Consider the following 16462-nt stretch of genomic DNA (forward strand, 5'->3'; position numbering starts at 1 on the left):
CTCTGACAACCTGGTTAGTTGACATATGCATTATGTGCCTGCAGAGACTTCAGGTCTCCTATAAATAATCATAATTTGGTAAATAGAAAGATTCTCCTGGTGTCACTTATAATGCTTTCCATCTAGAGGGCTATATAGACTTTGGTTTGTCACACTGTTTGAAGTGTGGGTTCGTGAGAGCAGCCCATTCTCAGTGTACTCTAAAGTTATCAGTCAAGGCTTACCTTGGCAGTGAAAATGTCTGGATTTGACATACTTTCTAGCCTGGTTGGTTCTCATGATCAACACTAAAGTGTAATAGTGAACTGTTATTTAAAGTGCCACTGCTCCCAGTCTACCACACTTCAGAATTACTTCTTACTTCCTGAGTAAGGAAAAAGATCTTAACTTTTGCTAAGCAAGAGTGTTGCTCCTGCCACAACCATGGTTAGTCAGCAGTTTGAACTCAACACCAGTTAAGCCATGTCAATATATTTCCATGTGTAGAAAGTTCTGCCAGTTACAAATTTTTAACTGCATTATAGACGTCCAGGCTTCCCAAATCAGTATATGAAATATGTATGATCACTACTAGACACACAAACATCCCGGAGTTTTAATTCTGTCGTGTGTGTGTGTGTGTGTGGGGGGGGGGGGGGGGGCGCAAGTCATGAGATAAAATAAGATGCACCTCGGAGAAATGGTGCAGTTCTGGGAGAAGTTAATGAAACCATCCCTTTACTAGATTTCATGTATGATTATGTGCTCTGGTGTTGAATGCCAACTGATAAGATTGGCTAGCTGTCAGAGGTCAACTACGCATGGTTAAATGCAGTACCTATTGGTTGAAGGGACACTTGCTTAGCGTCTTTTGTTGGACACCTGCCTTACAGTACTATTCAATCTCAGTAATGTAGTACTTTTTTTTTACACCGTAGCAGGGAGTACTACACAAAGCATACAAAATGTAAAAATTCCATGTGCATGAAGTTTCAACACATATCTCTGAAAGGATGTGGTTAGAGAGAAAACATTCCCTCACAAATTATTTTCATTGTAACTGTATTTGTGAACTAAGCAGATTTGTCTGTTTTGGATTGAGCTGCTTGTTCAAAGCTGTTAATGCCTATGGACATGGCTCTTCAGCATTTAAAGACAAAAGTTCTGTGTAACACAGTTAATATTACTGACACAACCAACATGCTGGAGATCTATTTGAATTAAACCCTCAAGCACAAGGTCTTGTCATAAAATTATTGATATCAAGTAAGGAATGCAGAGTAAAGACTTCATCAATATGAAACATTGCAGATTGAGAGAAGCATCAGCAGCAATTTGATAAAACTGATGACCTACCCATCAATTTAACAAGACATACTTTATCAGCTTAATATATATAAAGCAGCTTTGAGGATTAAGAAAATTGTGGAAATTTGCTAAAGGACTGGTGGATTCATATTACGCCATATATATCAGCCCTTAAAAAGAAATTGCTTTCGCAAAATAGTATATAGTTCTATTAGAAGCACTGCGTTGCATTTGGGGCGAGAAGGCAACATATAATACGTTTTTTAATGAACGATTGTTTTCATCACATACAGTATCTCGTACTTATTAAATAAAAAGAGTAATTTCCCCATATTAACAAACCCATTCGTTTTTTTGCGATGCATGAGTGTATGTTTTTTGGTCTTAAAATACGATTTTATATGAAATAGAAATAACTTTAGTTCGCCAAAATGTACCAATGCAGCATGCATAATTGAAGTCTGAGCAGGCGTTACGTCAAAATTGCCAATATAAAGCCCGTGTGTTCCCTCCCATTACCGAAGAATCACGAATCCAGCAGCTATATCTGTTCTTTATCTCTCAGTGAGTAGGCCTTTCAAGTTTGAAACTACCGAACCACAGATTCGCGTATCATAACGAAAAGTTGGTAGTCTTCGGAAAGGCTAAAAGAAGTCTGAGGCGTAATTTTTCTGTAAATAATCATAAGCCTTTCATGGAACATCAGAATTAGAAAAATATGCGCCATTTTACTAATGGGCAATCATTTGGGTTTGGGGAGGTTGTCTGTGACAAACCCCGTGAAGTTGTAACCAATTTGCTCACATAAATAACGTATGAAATCCTAAAATATTTAAATTTTGTAAAAATAATTAATGTTCATACGTTTGAATCGTAGCCGTGAGCGGCATATATGTTGTTCTTGTAGTATTTTGTTGATAATCAGTTACGTAACTTAGTTTTTCCACTCCAGTTGAATCTATACGACAAAGCACGAAATGTGTGAAGTATTTATTAATCGCACTTTGACTTAGTATCATCGTTCTATCCTTACATCGCAACAAATCTGTATTTATCAGCCGTAAAATGTAACGTCTTAACTATTTCTCAGAAATCACAGTGAAATTTTACAACTTTACTCGACGCCCACAGCTAAGGTGAGTATTTATTGTGGCTTGCATTTTACTAAATAGTTCTCCATTATCAGAGTAGAAACGCCGAGAGGATCTGTGTTAGGGAGAGAGCAGGTAGGAATAGGAATACCTCCAGGCTATTTGGAAATGGAAAGGTACATGTACGTTGCCACGGCGTCGGAGGAGGCTGCTGGTGGGAAGATCAAAACCAGTTCTACGCGCTGTGTTGCCGGGTTTACCTCCAATAGAAAGAAAAATCGGCCTCGTATTGAAACTTTACAATTAAAACTTCTTCCTCGAATTCTTTGTAAACCAATCATTACGTACTCTCGAACAGGACTGAAACGAAGATTTAGTACATATACATTTAGTGGCTCCTGTAAGCACCAGAGTCGTGATTTGTGATTGGGAAAGATAGCACGAGAAGCGCGCCAACAAGTTCAGGTACAAGGTTCTCCCCCCCTCCACAGCCAGCACCTCTTGGCCGCTAGAGCGTTCTTCAAGGCCAGCCGCCATAGTTGTTCTGGTTTGACAGCGAGACGCTAGGAGATATGTTAGGATGCTTGTGGTAGATTATGCTTTTAGAATACCGGTATTGTTTCCGAAAAGGTGAGGCGTTGGGCTGTTTGTCAACAGGAAATAATTGTAAGTACAAAATAATAACTTGCGAAGTAGTGTGTGTCGTAGTTAACGTAGGTTCCGGGAGAATACAATGTAAGTTAATCTCGCCTTTGTGTTGAAAAGATGTGATGCTCGTTGAAGTAAAGTTATCCTGTGGTTTCAAAAACCGTGCACGTTTTTGCTTCTTTCTTTTCTGACGTAGAGGGGTCAGCTAGTGTCAGTGGCCAGCGGGTCATTACTGCGTGCCGTGCTGCGTTGCCTTGCCGGTGACGGTTGAATTCACCGAAGAGAACACGCTTACATTTTGGGGAATTCGATGCGGCAATAATCTCTTGCCATGGCATTAGCAACAACTAGCTTTCGGAGTAACCATAGAATGGCGTGGAGGTAAACTGAATTTAAACTTTTATCTTGTGCATGAATGTAAAATGTTTTCGGTGGGTAAATGTGCCCTAATATTATGTGACTATATCGTTGACACAATGTTTCGTACGAAGTGGTTTGCACATTGTGTAACAAAAAATCGTAATGATTCCTATTGTGAAAATATACTCGTATTTATATTTTAATGAGTTTAACGGTTAAAATGAGAAATACGTTAGCTTACATGTATGAGGAATTGTCTTGTGGTTTTATTGGTATGGTCTTACCATGTTCAAGCAATTATTCGGACAGATTTCGCATTACTCTTTGTGAAAGATTTTAATATTCTTAGAAAAGAAAAGATAAATAAAATCATGCGCTTTGCTGATTTCAGAATAAAACTTTCCAACTTGACTTTTCTCTTTATCAATACGAACAAAATATGTTAGCTTATACTGCAGAAGCAGATAAGCAAAAATATATTGGTTCTGTTGTAGTCTCTTTCAGCATTTTCTTTTGATATTTTTAAATCATTAAAAAGGAACAGGTAACAGTGTTTTTGACATCACCGAAATATTCATATGGCCCATGATGGGTGTAGGTCTTGTGTACATATATTGGAATTGTGACTAGATCCACACTCATCAAGGGATGTATGACTGCCAGCTGAAAAATATACCGTACCCCAGCGGTTGCAAGTAATATATATAGGCAGCCAGAAAAAAATATTATTTTGACAATTGTATCATTGTAAGATTTTGTTTATCCTAGATGTGATAAGCAAGTAATGTCTTTTAAATCAGCTTTTGCTCCTAGGTTACATACTTTGTTCGTATAAGTGCTAGTGCCATAAGTTTTATGTTTTGGATTTTGTTATGACCTTACCTAACTTGTGTAAATTGTTCACAACTAAGTCTGTACTGTTTTTGTGTGACATTTTCTGATTCACGAATTTTCTTGCGGTGGTTTGTATTGTGAATTTTGCATGTATGTGTTAATATGCAGTGGATTGTAATTTGCCAATTGGATTTTTTTATTAATGTTACTGCCATGGAATTAACTGGAGTATTGCACAAGTACTTCTAACATTCTGTTCCAAATGACATGAATATATGCGTGCAACTTTACATATTTAACTTGTTTGTTTTCAGATATTTAATACAATGTGAAATAACTGCTTTTCTTATTACTTAAGTGGTTCAGGGATAGAATTGCTATCCATGGAGGTGTTCTTTGACAATTGCATGTTAATAGAAATAATTTGTTTTTTGTGTATGTTATTATTGTAATGTGAATAAAGTTTTTGTTGGTGGGATACACAACTTTATGGTGCAGAATTCAGTTACAGTCTAATAATCACATCAGTTTGTGATATTTGTTATTTTTGCAGTTTTATAGAATTTTCTATGCATGATATGCCAGAAACTACTTACTAAGAAACTGCAGACATTTTCTTGCTTTCCTCCTCTTGAAATGGGGGCACTGAGAGAAGGGGCAAAGGTATCTCTAAAGAAGTTTGTACTGTTGAATATATGCAAATGATATTGCAATAGCTGTACTTGACAATGAGTCTTATCCACCAGCTTGTAATCCAAAAGTAGTGTTATTTTGATATTCTCAATTAACCCTGGAACAGTAAGCGCTTCATGTCTTGTAATTTATTTTGTGTTCGCAGCTTTTCACTTCTGAAGAACTCCAGAAAAGTAGCCTACAAGTGTTTTACTGTAGTTGACAGTAATTGTCTGCTCTGCTTGTTATTTCATTTACCCAGTTGATCATAATTCATTTTCTAAATTACATAAACAGGAGTACATGCTCTATTTTATAATTTTGTCTGTATTGTAAATTGTGTGTATAAACTGTTCTGAAGAATTGCCTTGTAAATCTGATGGAGCCGTGATCATCAAAGTTTCATTGGCTGCTGACTGGTTCAATAAAGTATCTTGGCCGGTCTCAAATTTCTTAATACTTGGAATTCGAAATAAAGCGTGTGCTTGTTTTAATAATTTGGTCATGGTTACAGGATGTGTTCTGTCAATTAAGGATAGGCTGAAGGTGACAGATAATTGTTTCTGGTCAGTGGCAACCACTGTCAATGATCGGAACTATTCTTAGTAGCATTTTATTATTCTTTACCATAAGACATTAGCTTTGAATATCCAGTTTTTTTTTTTAAGAAAAAGTTTTTATCTCCATGTGCCACTTCTGTTAAGTGGGAACAAATCGTGGTCTTCTTTTGTATGCAGTTTCCCATGTGGGGCAGGGATTGCTTAAATCTCCACCCAGCAACTTTAAATTGGGAGTGTCAAGCTATGTTTGTGTGTTACTAATCTGTATACTCATCACCCTCCCCACATTCCTACGTAGAGTGACAGTGTCTGGACTTAGTTGTATATGTGTTTCTCAGGATAGTTATATCAGAGTATAATGTGTCAAATCTACAGTTGTTGCAGTAAAGGGTCAATAGAAACCTGAAGTGGGACATAAAAGGCGCAAGAGAAGAGCAGAAGGGAAAAATATTCGTTACATTTTCTGTGTGCTAGGCTTGCATAATACCAGTTTGCTGAAGTTACTGGTTAATTTGAGTATGGTATATAAAATGGCAGTAGCAATTAGCTTTTTACTATATTTGTTCTGTAACTGAATTCTGCACAGGTGGTGTTAGTTAAAGGAAAGTATCTTTAATTGGTGTAGTTGCTGTGTACAAGCAGTGTGTCTAAGCATTCCAGGAGTGTGCGCACAATGTGAAATATAAAAATGCCAGTGGCTTTTGGCGGGTCTAGGTCTAGGTGACGTTGTGTTTGAACGTGACTAGATCCATACTCGTCTATAACTACTGGTACAGACACTTTTCATTTGGTACTCCTGGCTTTTAGGAAGGTCTGAAAAATGAAATCAAATTTTTTCTTACAAGTGTAAAATAAGTTTTGAGACACTTTGAAGGTAAGTACTAATTTTTTACAAATTCATTAGGCTGTTACTTGAGTACCTTAATTTAGAAACTTGGAAATTTGAAAAATTTACATTTTGAAATTTTCCTCCACAATTTGTAAATAACTTTTATGGATGCCCATCTTGGTTAAGAGTTTCATTTTTAATTTTTGTATTGTATATTTCAATAAATGGTCTGGTCATCAAAATATTGTTCATAAAAATATAATTGTTAGGACAGAAAGGTGATGCAGTGGTTAGCACATACACTAATTTGTGAGAACCATGGTTCAAATCCACATCTAGCCATGCAGATGTTGGTTTTTTGTGATTTCCCTTAATTGCTCTCAACAAATGCCAGAATGGTTCCTTCCAAAGGGAGTGGCAGATTTTCTTCTCCATTCTTGAAACTTTTAAAGAGTTCATGCTGCATCTTTATATGTAATACGATACTTGTGTAATACTATATATTTGTACTAAGACTTCTACGGATTCAAAACTAGCTAGCAAATGTGTTGGGATGCTATTGTAGTCTCTTGCCAGTGAAATGCTAAGTGTCATAGCACTGAAGTAGTCTGTGGTAACCATTTTGAAATTACATGAAACATTTTTTGATTTGTTTCCACTTGTTTCATGCCATGCTTAAAGGAAAGTAGGAGTGCCACCTACAGGGTGTATACTTTCTGGGGAAAATGCAGGAATTTTTCATTGTTTTAGTTGTCAGTTAATTTTTTTTAATTTTGAGTGATTAGAACTGACAATCTACCAAAGAATTTTGCGTTAGCCCACTACTTTAGAATAATACTGAAGCAAAGAAACTTAAACGAGAGAATAACACAAAAGGACTGGTTATGATGCGTCATTCTCATGAGCCTTGTTTTGAAGACCATGCAATACAAAAAAAACTGCTCTCAATGAGCATGACGTCACAACTGCTTACATTTCTAACAGGTCGCAAGAAAATATTGCGAATGGTGGTTTGAGAAGTGTTACTTAAAGCTAAATTTCCTCTTACTCAATATGAATTATGTTACGTGTGAGAATGTGTGACGAATTTCTTAGGTCGCACAGCATTACACACTCATTCGAAACTTAACACCGAGAACCAACCTCTTAAAAAACTTTCGGGGCCAAAGGACCAGCTATTTACGCCATTACGTAATATTTATTGGCACGTTGTGTATGTTTGATACATCATAAAGGGTAACACACACTAAAAAATCCTTTAATTCTTTCAGATTACAAATTATGTTATGATGGTAAAAGTATAATTACCCTTCACAAAAAATCCTATGTGAGTTCTTGAGCAATTTCACACATGATCGGCTTTTCTGTTATGGAAAAATGCTTGATGGAACATGTATTCAGCCAGGTAATCCACAAACTGTTTGATGCACAGGTGAATTTTATAATCATGCTTGTCAGATATATTCAGCTGCTGCAATTTAAACTGTGCTGTAAGGATTTTGCCTAACCACGTCTTTTGGAGGGGGGGGAGAAACAGCAAAAACTTTTTGGCAACTAATATTACATATGGAAGCTTAGCTTTTGTTGCAGCTGTACAGTATGTATATTTCCTTAAACCATTAACTTTTCTTATTTGTGCAATTGTGCTACTTAGCAGTTATGTTGCTATTGTCTAACATCACGTGACTTGTGCTCTGAATACCTGCTGTCAGTGGCTAGTGAGATCACGTGACATGAGCTGTAATTGGGTGACAAAAGCACATTGCAATCTCGATTTAAGTGCTTCATAAGCTGCCGTGCTGTATTTGGTGGTATTTGTATTTATACGTACGTAATATGAAAATATGCAGTGTAAATGTTGTCATCCATCAAAGATCTTTACAAAGTGTCGGAAACTTCTGCCCTGGTGAATAAACGGATACCTTTTACAGCTCTGAGGGAAAGTATGATGTCACTTAAAATACACTTTCACTGCGGAAAAGTGGAATTTCACTAGAGAAGAAGTGTTTTTTCGACCGAGAAAAAGTTTTTAACTGGGAAAAATCTGGGAATTTTTTTGCCTTATCTGCGTATACACCCTGTACCTAGTTGAGGTTGAGTGACTGTGCAGTGAGAGGAAGTTACACTGCCCCTCTCATTACAATCTTTACTGGGCTGCCCTTTTCCCCCCAATACCTGTAATTAAACCTCAAAAGTTAACTAGTAGTAAATACACATGAATTTTCTGCAGCAAAGCAATTTTGCAGTATTCAGTAAGCATTGAGGTTAAGCTTAAGTAATTTTCCCATTTGTGTGATCATATAAGAGAACTGACATCTGGTTTCAGAGAAAAGAGGATGTTCCTAAGGAAAATACTCCAGATGGCAGTGCAGTGAAGAAACTAGTATCACAAGGGCGTAGTCCAAGAGCAGTCTTCTCTCCAGCAAGTTTTTCTCCCAAAGTGTAAGCGTTTTCACTTTTTATATGCTAAGATGTATTACAAATTATGAATGCTGTAAATTGGACGGACACACACACACACACACACACACACACACACAGTGTGTAACATATATATTAGTTGTTGTACTGCAATGACATGGATAACTGTAACAATGTTGTTCTAGTGCAACTCCATCTACGAAGTATGAGTCCCGAACTAATTCTGGTGACATTGTCTTAGAGCATGGGAACTGTGAAGGTGCCTTGTGGTCAGCTCGAACTAAATTTACACCAATAGTTACCCATGATGAAGTAAAACACCAGAGGTTTCGTTTTATGTTTGAACGTCTTCAGGAGAAAGCGGAAATTTTGGGTGATGTGATTCACGAATTGGGTCAAGAATTACTTCAGCAGAACAATCTTTCTGAACCCACAAACCCAACTGTAAGGCATGCGGTTAGTATTTTATGTTGTTCTACAGAGATTGAAACTGAAAAAAATCTTGTTTCTGCACAGTATTTATGAAAGTTAAATCAGTAAACTGTGAATTATTGTGCTTTGTATTGTTTATTTTAGGAACTATTTGTAGCTGCTGGGAGAGTTTGTTGTGATGCTAATGGCAGACTAAACCCAAGTTCTGTACTTTTGGAGAGTGAACAGAGTTTTGGTTGTGGAAAATCTGTTGCTCTCGACCTTAGCCAGCTTGAAACCTATTCGCTGTTTCCAGGACAAATAATTGCCATAGAAGGTGTTAATCTTGATGGAAAGAAAGTGATCGTTAAAAAACTGTACACAGACATAAAACCTGTTCTTGCAGACTCTCTCCCAACATTCAGCAATGATGATGGTAAGACCTTACAACAAATTTTTATATGCATAGTACTCAATGAAAGAAAGTATTTTTTATTGTTTAAAATCTTTCATCAATATTTGTAGTACCCTAGCTATCCATTTAATAGCTAAATTCCAGCACCATAATACAATGAAATGACTTGTGGGTTAAATTGGGGTCTTATTTGTGAATTGCTGCACTTTTGATATGCTTTGTGGCCATTATTATTTATAGTTCTTTATAGAAGGCAAAGGCAGCTTTCTTTATACAGTCGAAGTTTTTGCCAGGTTTCCTGTGCCTTTTATATCAATATGATTTAAATTTCGGACACTACTCTTGTTTCTTGCTCCAGAGGTTAAAGTGAAAAAAGTTTCTCTAGTGAGAGATGAGTGTTTAAATACGTGGCCCACTGCATGGTGTATGGTGAAGGGGCACTGCACTGCTGACATCCCATTCAACTATCCCTTCATTAAAGTGTGTGTGTGTGTGTGTGTGTGTGTGTGTGTGTGTGTGTGTGTGTGTGTGCGCGCGCGCGCCTTTACTGAAATAAAGATTTTGCCATTCATAAATATTCTAATTGGTGTTGGACCCTCTTGGTTAATTGGGGGAGAGGGGGCAGAATTTTTAAAGCTCATGTTCATGATGTCTACATTTTCATGAGTCGGTTTAAAGATGGAGGTAAGAGAACAAGGAACTACAAGAGGAAAGGAAAAGGACATTTATTTAAGGAAGTGTAAAGCTTAGTCAGCAGAAATCTTTGTAAAACACTAATGACATGTTTCATTCAAGGCACACATCAGTAATTCATTTGCACTGTATATTCAGTAAATATATTCCTGTAGTATCTGTGTTTTATTCAGTTTACTCTCCCTGAATTTACACGATGGAGACAGAAGCTATGACGCTTGAGTGAATTCATTGAATAATTTTTGTTCAAGGAAAGGTAAATTGGGCCTTAGGAAAAAATTCTCGTTTTTGTTCTTGACTGAGTCAAGAGGCATTCATCTGATAGTGGGTATCAGATTTTTGAAGTTAAAACTTAAGTATTTCATACAGTATCTTCTGAATGGTCAGTAATGTTAGTGTGAGTTAATAATGAATTGTGCACCATTCAGTTACAGGAATAGAAATAGTAACACAGTGAAACATTTCTTCTAATAAGTTTCCTGCCATTAAGTATAGTTATATTGTAACATGGGGAACAAGGAATTGTGAATTTGCTAATGGCAGGAAGAGTGTTGGGGGGGGGGGGGGGGGGTAGAAATTGTAGAGGCAGACCAAGGCTTGAATACAGTAAGCAGGTTCACATGGATGTAGGCTGCAAGAGTTATGTGGAGATGAAGAGGCTTGCACAGGATAGACTCCTATCATGGTGAGCTGCATCAAACCGGTATTTATTGTAATGAGCGCAACATAAAGATACTGGAATATGTTTCACTATTGTTAAATTTCATAGAGAATTATTATTGACACTGTAGTTCAGAATACCAATTAGCATTGAAATATCTTCTGAGTATTTGAACTGTTCTCTCCCAGGAGTTTTGAAACGGAGTGTATACGCTCCAGGAAGAACCTGGGAATTTTTTCATCCTGGAGAAAACCAGGGAATTCTGGGAACTTTTCGTTGTTTTAGTTTTCAGTTACGTTTTGATTGGTAAGAACTGATACTCCAACAAAGAATTTTCCTTGTGCCCGGTACTGCAAGTTATTTGTCAATTTGATAAAAAAAAATTGGCTTTAATTAATCTTTTCCACGGGCACTGCATTTGTTTGAAACACTAACTGGCCTAGTGACAAATGTTTGCAGAATTTCAAGTGCTCCTTATCATTTGGGACGTATAGCATTATGCCATAATAAAGAACTAATCCTGAGATAATACAGTATTGGTACTCCAAGAATGTTTGCATCCCAAAAATCACACTGATAGGTTTAATATGAGCTTGGGGCCTATGTCTTTGTGAATCTGGACATACAAATGTGCTCTTTGAGTCGAATTATGAGTTTTATTATGGTTTACGAAATTCTGGTGCTCTCGGAGTATCCTCTGATGTCCTGTTTCGTTTATGATGTAATGTGAAGTCTCTTAATACTATATAGGTATGAACTTAAGGGCTACCTACGTCGTCATAGCTGTGCAGGTGCAGTAATGCCGTTTCCTGGCGCTCTCTGGCAACTGCTAAATCGAATTTTGATGGGTTGCGGGAAAATACTGCAATTGTTGGTTTGAAAAGTGTTACTTTTGAAGTACATTTCATTTTACACAATATGAGTTATGTTACATGTGCAAACATGCTTTTAATTTCTTAAATCGCAGAGCATTTCGTTCTCATTTATAGCTTAACACTTCGAGAAGATTTTCGAAAAGACAACCAGACATTTATGTCATTTACTAGTACATTTGTGTGATGTATCGAAGTGTAACACACGAAAAAAAAAAAAGACGGATATTGTACGTGAAAGTTAAGCTTTTCTTGTAGCTACACTAGACATAAATTTATGCCATTAACTTTTCATATTTGTATGTTGTGTTCTATGCGCTGAATCACTTCATTTACATGCGATACATCTTCTGAAAGACAAAAATAGAATTTTGGAAACCATTTTTTGCTGTTGCGTTTATGTGTTAATGTCTGAAGCGGATTGCTTGCACAGTTGATGAAGGCACCTGGAAAACAGGAGATGTGGTTTATGATTTAGTCAACACAGTTGCTATTTATCTTAAATTAGATGAGGTATAAACCGCTTCACTCTAACATTTCTACTTGTCCTTCACTGTGCAAAAAGGCACTCCATCAATATTAGCCGAAATTTTTGAAAAACAAGACTAAGCCTGACAGCCCAAGCACATTGGCTGCATTTACGTGGAAGCGAAAATTAGATTGCGGGATTGGAAAACTGGCAGCCAGAAACTGATTTCCGGAATCGATTTTGAAGTGTTTACATGACCACCCAGAAGCGGTATTGGATCTGTTTACAAAATCCAGTTCTGGATGCCTCATGTGAACGCAATGAATATCTGCTACCATCAGCTTGCGAGATCATGTGACATGAGCTATGATTGGCTTAGAAAAGTGCATCGCGATCTAGATTTAAATTCTTCGGAGACTAACGTTCTGTGTTTGGTGGAATTTGATTATGTAAGTTCGTAATTCGAGAATATGCAGCATACATGTTGCTGCAAATCAAATATCTTTCGAATTCGCTTCACCTCCCCCGATCTTCGTTTCCTAAAGTGACGGGAGGTTCTACGCCAGTGTATAAAACCTTGACCATTCAAAGGATTGACGAGTTTTCCCATTCCAAGCGAAAGTATAATTTCTCACCTGGGAGGAAGTGTATTTTTTAATAGGGAAGAGTCTGGGAATTTTTTCCCTTGTCCGCGTATGAACCCTGTGAAATCAACATCAGAGCTCCGCAAATTCCAACTTTGTTTGCTCCTTCCTGTTTTTCTGCTTTTTGGGTGATATGCAGTAAACTAAATTGCCAGTAGCCTTCCATCATTTGAATCTGCTGGTTGCTCTCTAATAAATTTGTAGTATTATTACTCCCATCTGTCATTAAAATTGGACTATGAAATCCAGATCATTTTCTGATACTGACATAGTAGTACAAACAACAATAACTATGACTTACTGTGAACTGTTAAGACATCTCACATTTATAGTTGTAAAATAGGTAATGGAGGAAAAAAAGTACTACTGAAAACAATCAACAGTGTTACTATCCACTTCCATTCAGAAGTAGATAAAATCAGTAATCTCGGTGTATAATTTGTGTATTGTCTTCAGTATCTTACATGCATTCTCTCTTTCTCACAAACGTTTTTACATTTATCTAGTTGAGATTATTTTTTACTTGTGTAATCTTTTGTATCAGGACCTCTTCAAGTTGTTGTGGCAGCTGGTCCTTACACACAGACTGATACATTGATGTATCAGCCATTGGAGGACTTAGTGTCTTACATAAGAAACCATGAGCCACATGCATTGATACTAGTGGGGCCATTTGTAGACGCCAAGCATCCACATGTTGAGGAAGGAAAACTTGCAGAAACACATGATTCTCTGTTTGAGAAGATAGTTGAAGGAATTATGGAACCACTTAGAGGGTGAGGTTATGTTGCTGACAGCATGAGCTTTCAACATATTATTTATCTGACGGCATTGTTTATGTTCTAGTTGTAGTGTATCGAGAAAGGGTATAAAAAATCCCAGTAGTGAAACTTTATTTTCCTTCCAGGTCTCACACACAAGTTGTTGTTGTACCATGTTGGCGAGATGTCCATCATCACGTGATATACCCAACACCACCATTTTTACGTACAAAAAGATTAATGTATACTAACTTGCATTTTATGTCTGATCCGTGCCAGTTTTCAATCTGTGGTGTTAAGTTTGGTGTTACATCTGTAGACGTCTTGTTCCACCTTGGGAAGGAAGAGATATCTTAGTAAGTGGTGCTAGATAATATTGTAAGATATAGTAACTCTTAAGTTGGTTGAAGTTTGACTCTGTTTGGTTTTAAAATATCCACAGAACCCAAACTAGCCTCTTACCTGACTGTTTTGTGATACTTCAAATTTGGTTTTAGTCATGTTAAACTGAAAGTTAATTCAGTGATAAGATCAATACAAGAGTAGAAAGTATGCAAAATGTGTTGATATGTGCTGTGGCATTTGTTTGTTAGCTACACCCATGTTGTAACTGAGACAAGTGTCATTGCGAACATCAGGTTGCATAAGTAATGTACGAGTGTGGTACATAAAGTTAGTAAATTTTCAATGCATTCTTGCAGTCCTGCTCAGGGTTCAGACCGTCTTGGGCGGTTGGCTAGTCATGTTCTGTCCCAGCGGAACTTCTATCCACTTTTTCCACCTGCTGAAGAGTTAAGTGTGGATCTGGGCCACTGGGAAAAACTTTCACATCTTCCTGTTGCACCACACATTCTTATTTTGCCATCAGATTTACGTTATTTCATAAAGGTGAGTTTAATATTTCCAGTGCCTATCGGTAATTGTATGCAGTGCATAACTTGTAGAATTTAAAGTACATTTCCCACAAACAGTATTCATATCTATCTCTATCTCTCTCTCTCTCTCTCTCTCTCTCTCTCTCTCTCTCTCTCTCTCTCTCTCTCTTTCTCTCTTATCTGACTATTAAAAATTTGATTTATACATTGATTCTATTGTCAATAGTACATAGAATTGTATTGGATGTAATAAGTTTTTTCTAATTACAGTTTTTCATGGAATTGTTTCAGAACATAAAAGGTTGCTTGGTTGTTAATCCAGAGCGGCTTGCCAAAGGATTGGTTGGTGGGAGTATGGCACGTTTAGAAATAAAAGCTGCAGGACAAGGATCGCAGTTTCCTGTCAGTGTTATTGCTCAGATTTTGAAGATTTAACTGTATTAATGGACTTCCAAATTTTAAATATAATTATGTACTTCATGCTTCGAAATAATTTTAAGATAATAGGACTGAGATGAAACATGCACACAGTTGGTCCAGTGTCAAATTTCCTGCAGATTTTAAGCCTTCCTGAATCATGTGTGTCAGATATTAGAAAACTCTAGTATTGTGAAGTTTTTTATGAAAAGATGCAAGTGGAAGTAGAAATTTATGATGGTTTTCTTTCAAGCTAAAATTGGCCCTGAATGGTACCATTCAGATGTGGCACTATTTTAAAGTGCCGTTACTGTTGTTCATTTAGTTGCAGCTCAAAAGTTGGCAAAGTAGTTCGTTTACGATGAGCACTTTAAAGTTGAGGTTTTCATTTGATTATTTTTTTTTTTGTAAATGCCAAACTTAATACCAGTGCCTTGAACTGCTGTGAACGATGTGTGATTATTGATCACTTTCTGAAAAGATGTTACATTAATGTGCAGAATTAATTTTTTCTCATGAGAACTGGTCCAGGTTTCTGAAAATGTGGAATCTTAAGGTGAATGTTTTGAGACACTATAAAACATTTTGTACAAAAAAAATTTATTTCATTGCGTTTGTATGTTTTTGTACAAAACCTATAAGACATAACTTGTAATGGTACCTCACCTTTACCCTTCGGCTTGAAAACATAGTCATTAATAATAGGGTAAGCTGAAAGCTGCACACAAGTTTTTGGAGAAAAACACAAACCCATTCTTTCCTTGCTTCAAATTAAAATTTATATTTACAAGATAGATCATTTCCTAAAACTGTTTTTTACATAGCGCTACCATTATTCAGACTTTTGTCATAGTGGGGAACCAACTTTTCTAGCCCTCATTGTAGAAAGATACTGTCAATGAAGACAGCCACTGAACAGTTTTTCATGTTGTCATTGCTGTAAAAGTGCCTTCCTGCAAAATCACATTCAAAAGTTCGAGAATGTGGGGTTGTCAGAATGTGCGAGATCATGGCTGTATGGCAGGTGATCAAACTGCTGCCAACTGAACTGTTGAATAAGGTTTTGGGTGCTGCCGGTAGAATGGGAATGTGCATTATCATGAAGCAACATATGCCTTTTCTGATTATTCCACACCTTTTGAATTGTGCACCGAGGTTTTCTCGGAACACAGTGCACTGATGTTTTGTTCTTACAACATTATTTTGAATTTGTTTTTTGAGGGATTGTGAATGCCTCCTCTCCATTGACTGTCGTTTTGTTTCTGGACTACATCGCCGGTCACAATTCTGTTTTGGAATTCATTTCCCTTGTTACATTATTAGGTAAGAAATTTCAATGCACTGCAAAGGCACTTCATTTCGTGAGCTGTTGTAAGTGTTTTTGGAACCCAACAGGAACACATTTTGCAAAAATTTAAGTGATTTGTGACACTTGCAAAACAGGCTTTCAAATTTGTGGAAACTTGTCGCAAAGCATTCTTATTGTCAACTATCTGTTTTCATGAATTTTCTCATTCACTTTCTCAACCAAACCATCTTTGA

General features: G+C 36.8%; 1 protein-coding gene across 2 annotated transcripts in view; it reads left to right on the top strand.

Moving 5' to 3' along the window:
• The window catches only part of LOC126471078 (DNA polymerase alpha subunit B), a 93581-nt gene extending 78049 nt beyond the window's left edge, over nucleotides 1-15532 (top strand). The window contains exons 3-10 of one of the 2 annotated variants that reach the window (XM_050099153.1): nucleotides 2378-2423; nucleotides 8608-8723; nucleotides 8888-9158; nucleotides 9279-9549; nucleotides 13412-13643; nucleotides 13775-13984; nucleotides 14330-14516; nucleotides 14795-15532. In XM_050099153.1, the coding sequence (XP_049955110.1) occupies nucleotides 2378-2423; nucleotides 8608-8723; nucleotides 8888-9158; nucleotides 9279-9549; nucleotides 13412-13643; nucleotides 13775-13984; nucleotides 14330-14516; nucleotides 14795-14938 (1477 nt within the window). In that variant the 3' untranslated portion in view covers nucleotides 14939-15532. Of the gene's footprint in view, nucleotides 1-2377; nucleotides 2424-6546; nucleotides 7687-8607; nucleotides 8724-8887; nucleotides 9159-9278; nucleotides 9550-13411; nucleotides 13644-13774; nucleotides 13985-14329; nucleotides 14517-14794 lie in introns of those variants that run through there. The other variant, XM_050099159.1, reaches the window with a different exon arrangement.
• Nucleotides 15533-16462: the final 930 nt, after the last annotated feature.

This window comes from Schistocerca serialis, chromosome 1 (assembly GCF_023864345.2).
Source record: "Schistocerca serialis cubense isolate TAMUIC-IGC-003099 chromosome 1, iqSchSeri2.2, whole genome shotgun sequence".
In the NCBI taxonomy this organism is placed as follows: Eukaryota; Metazoa; Arthropoda; class Insecta; order Orthoptera; family Acrididae; genus Schistocerca; species Schistocerca serialis.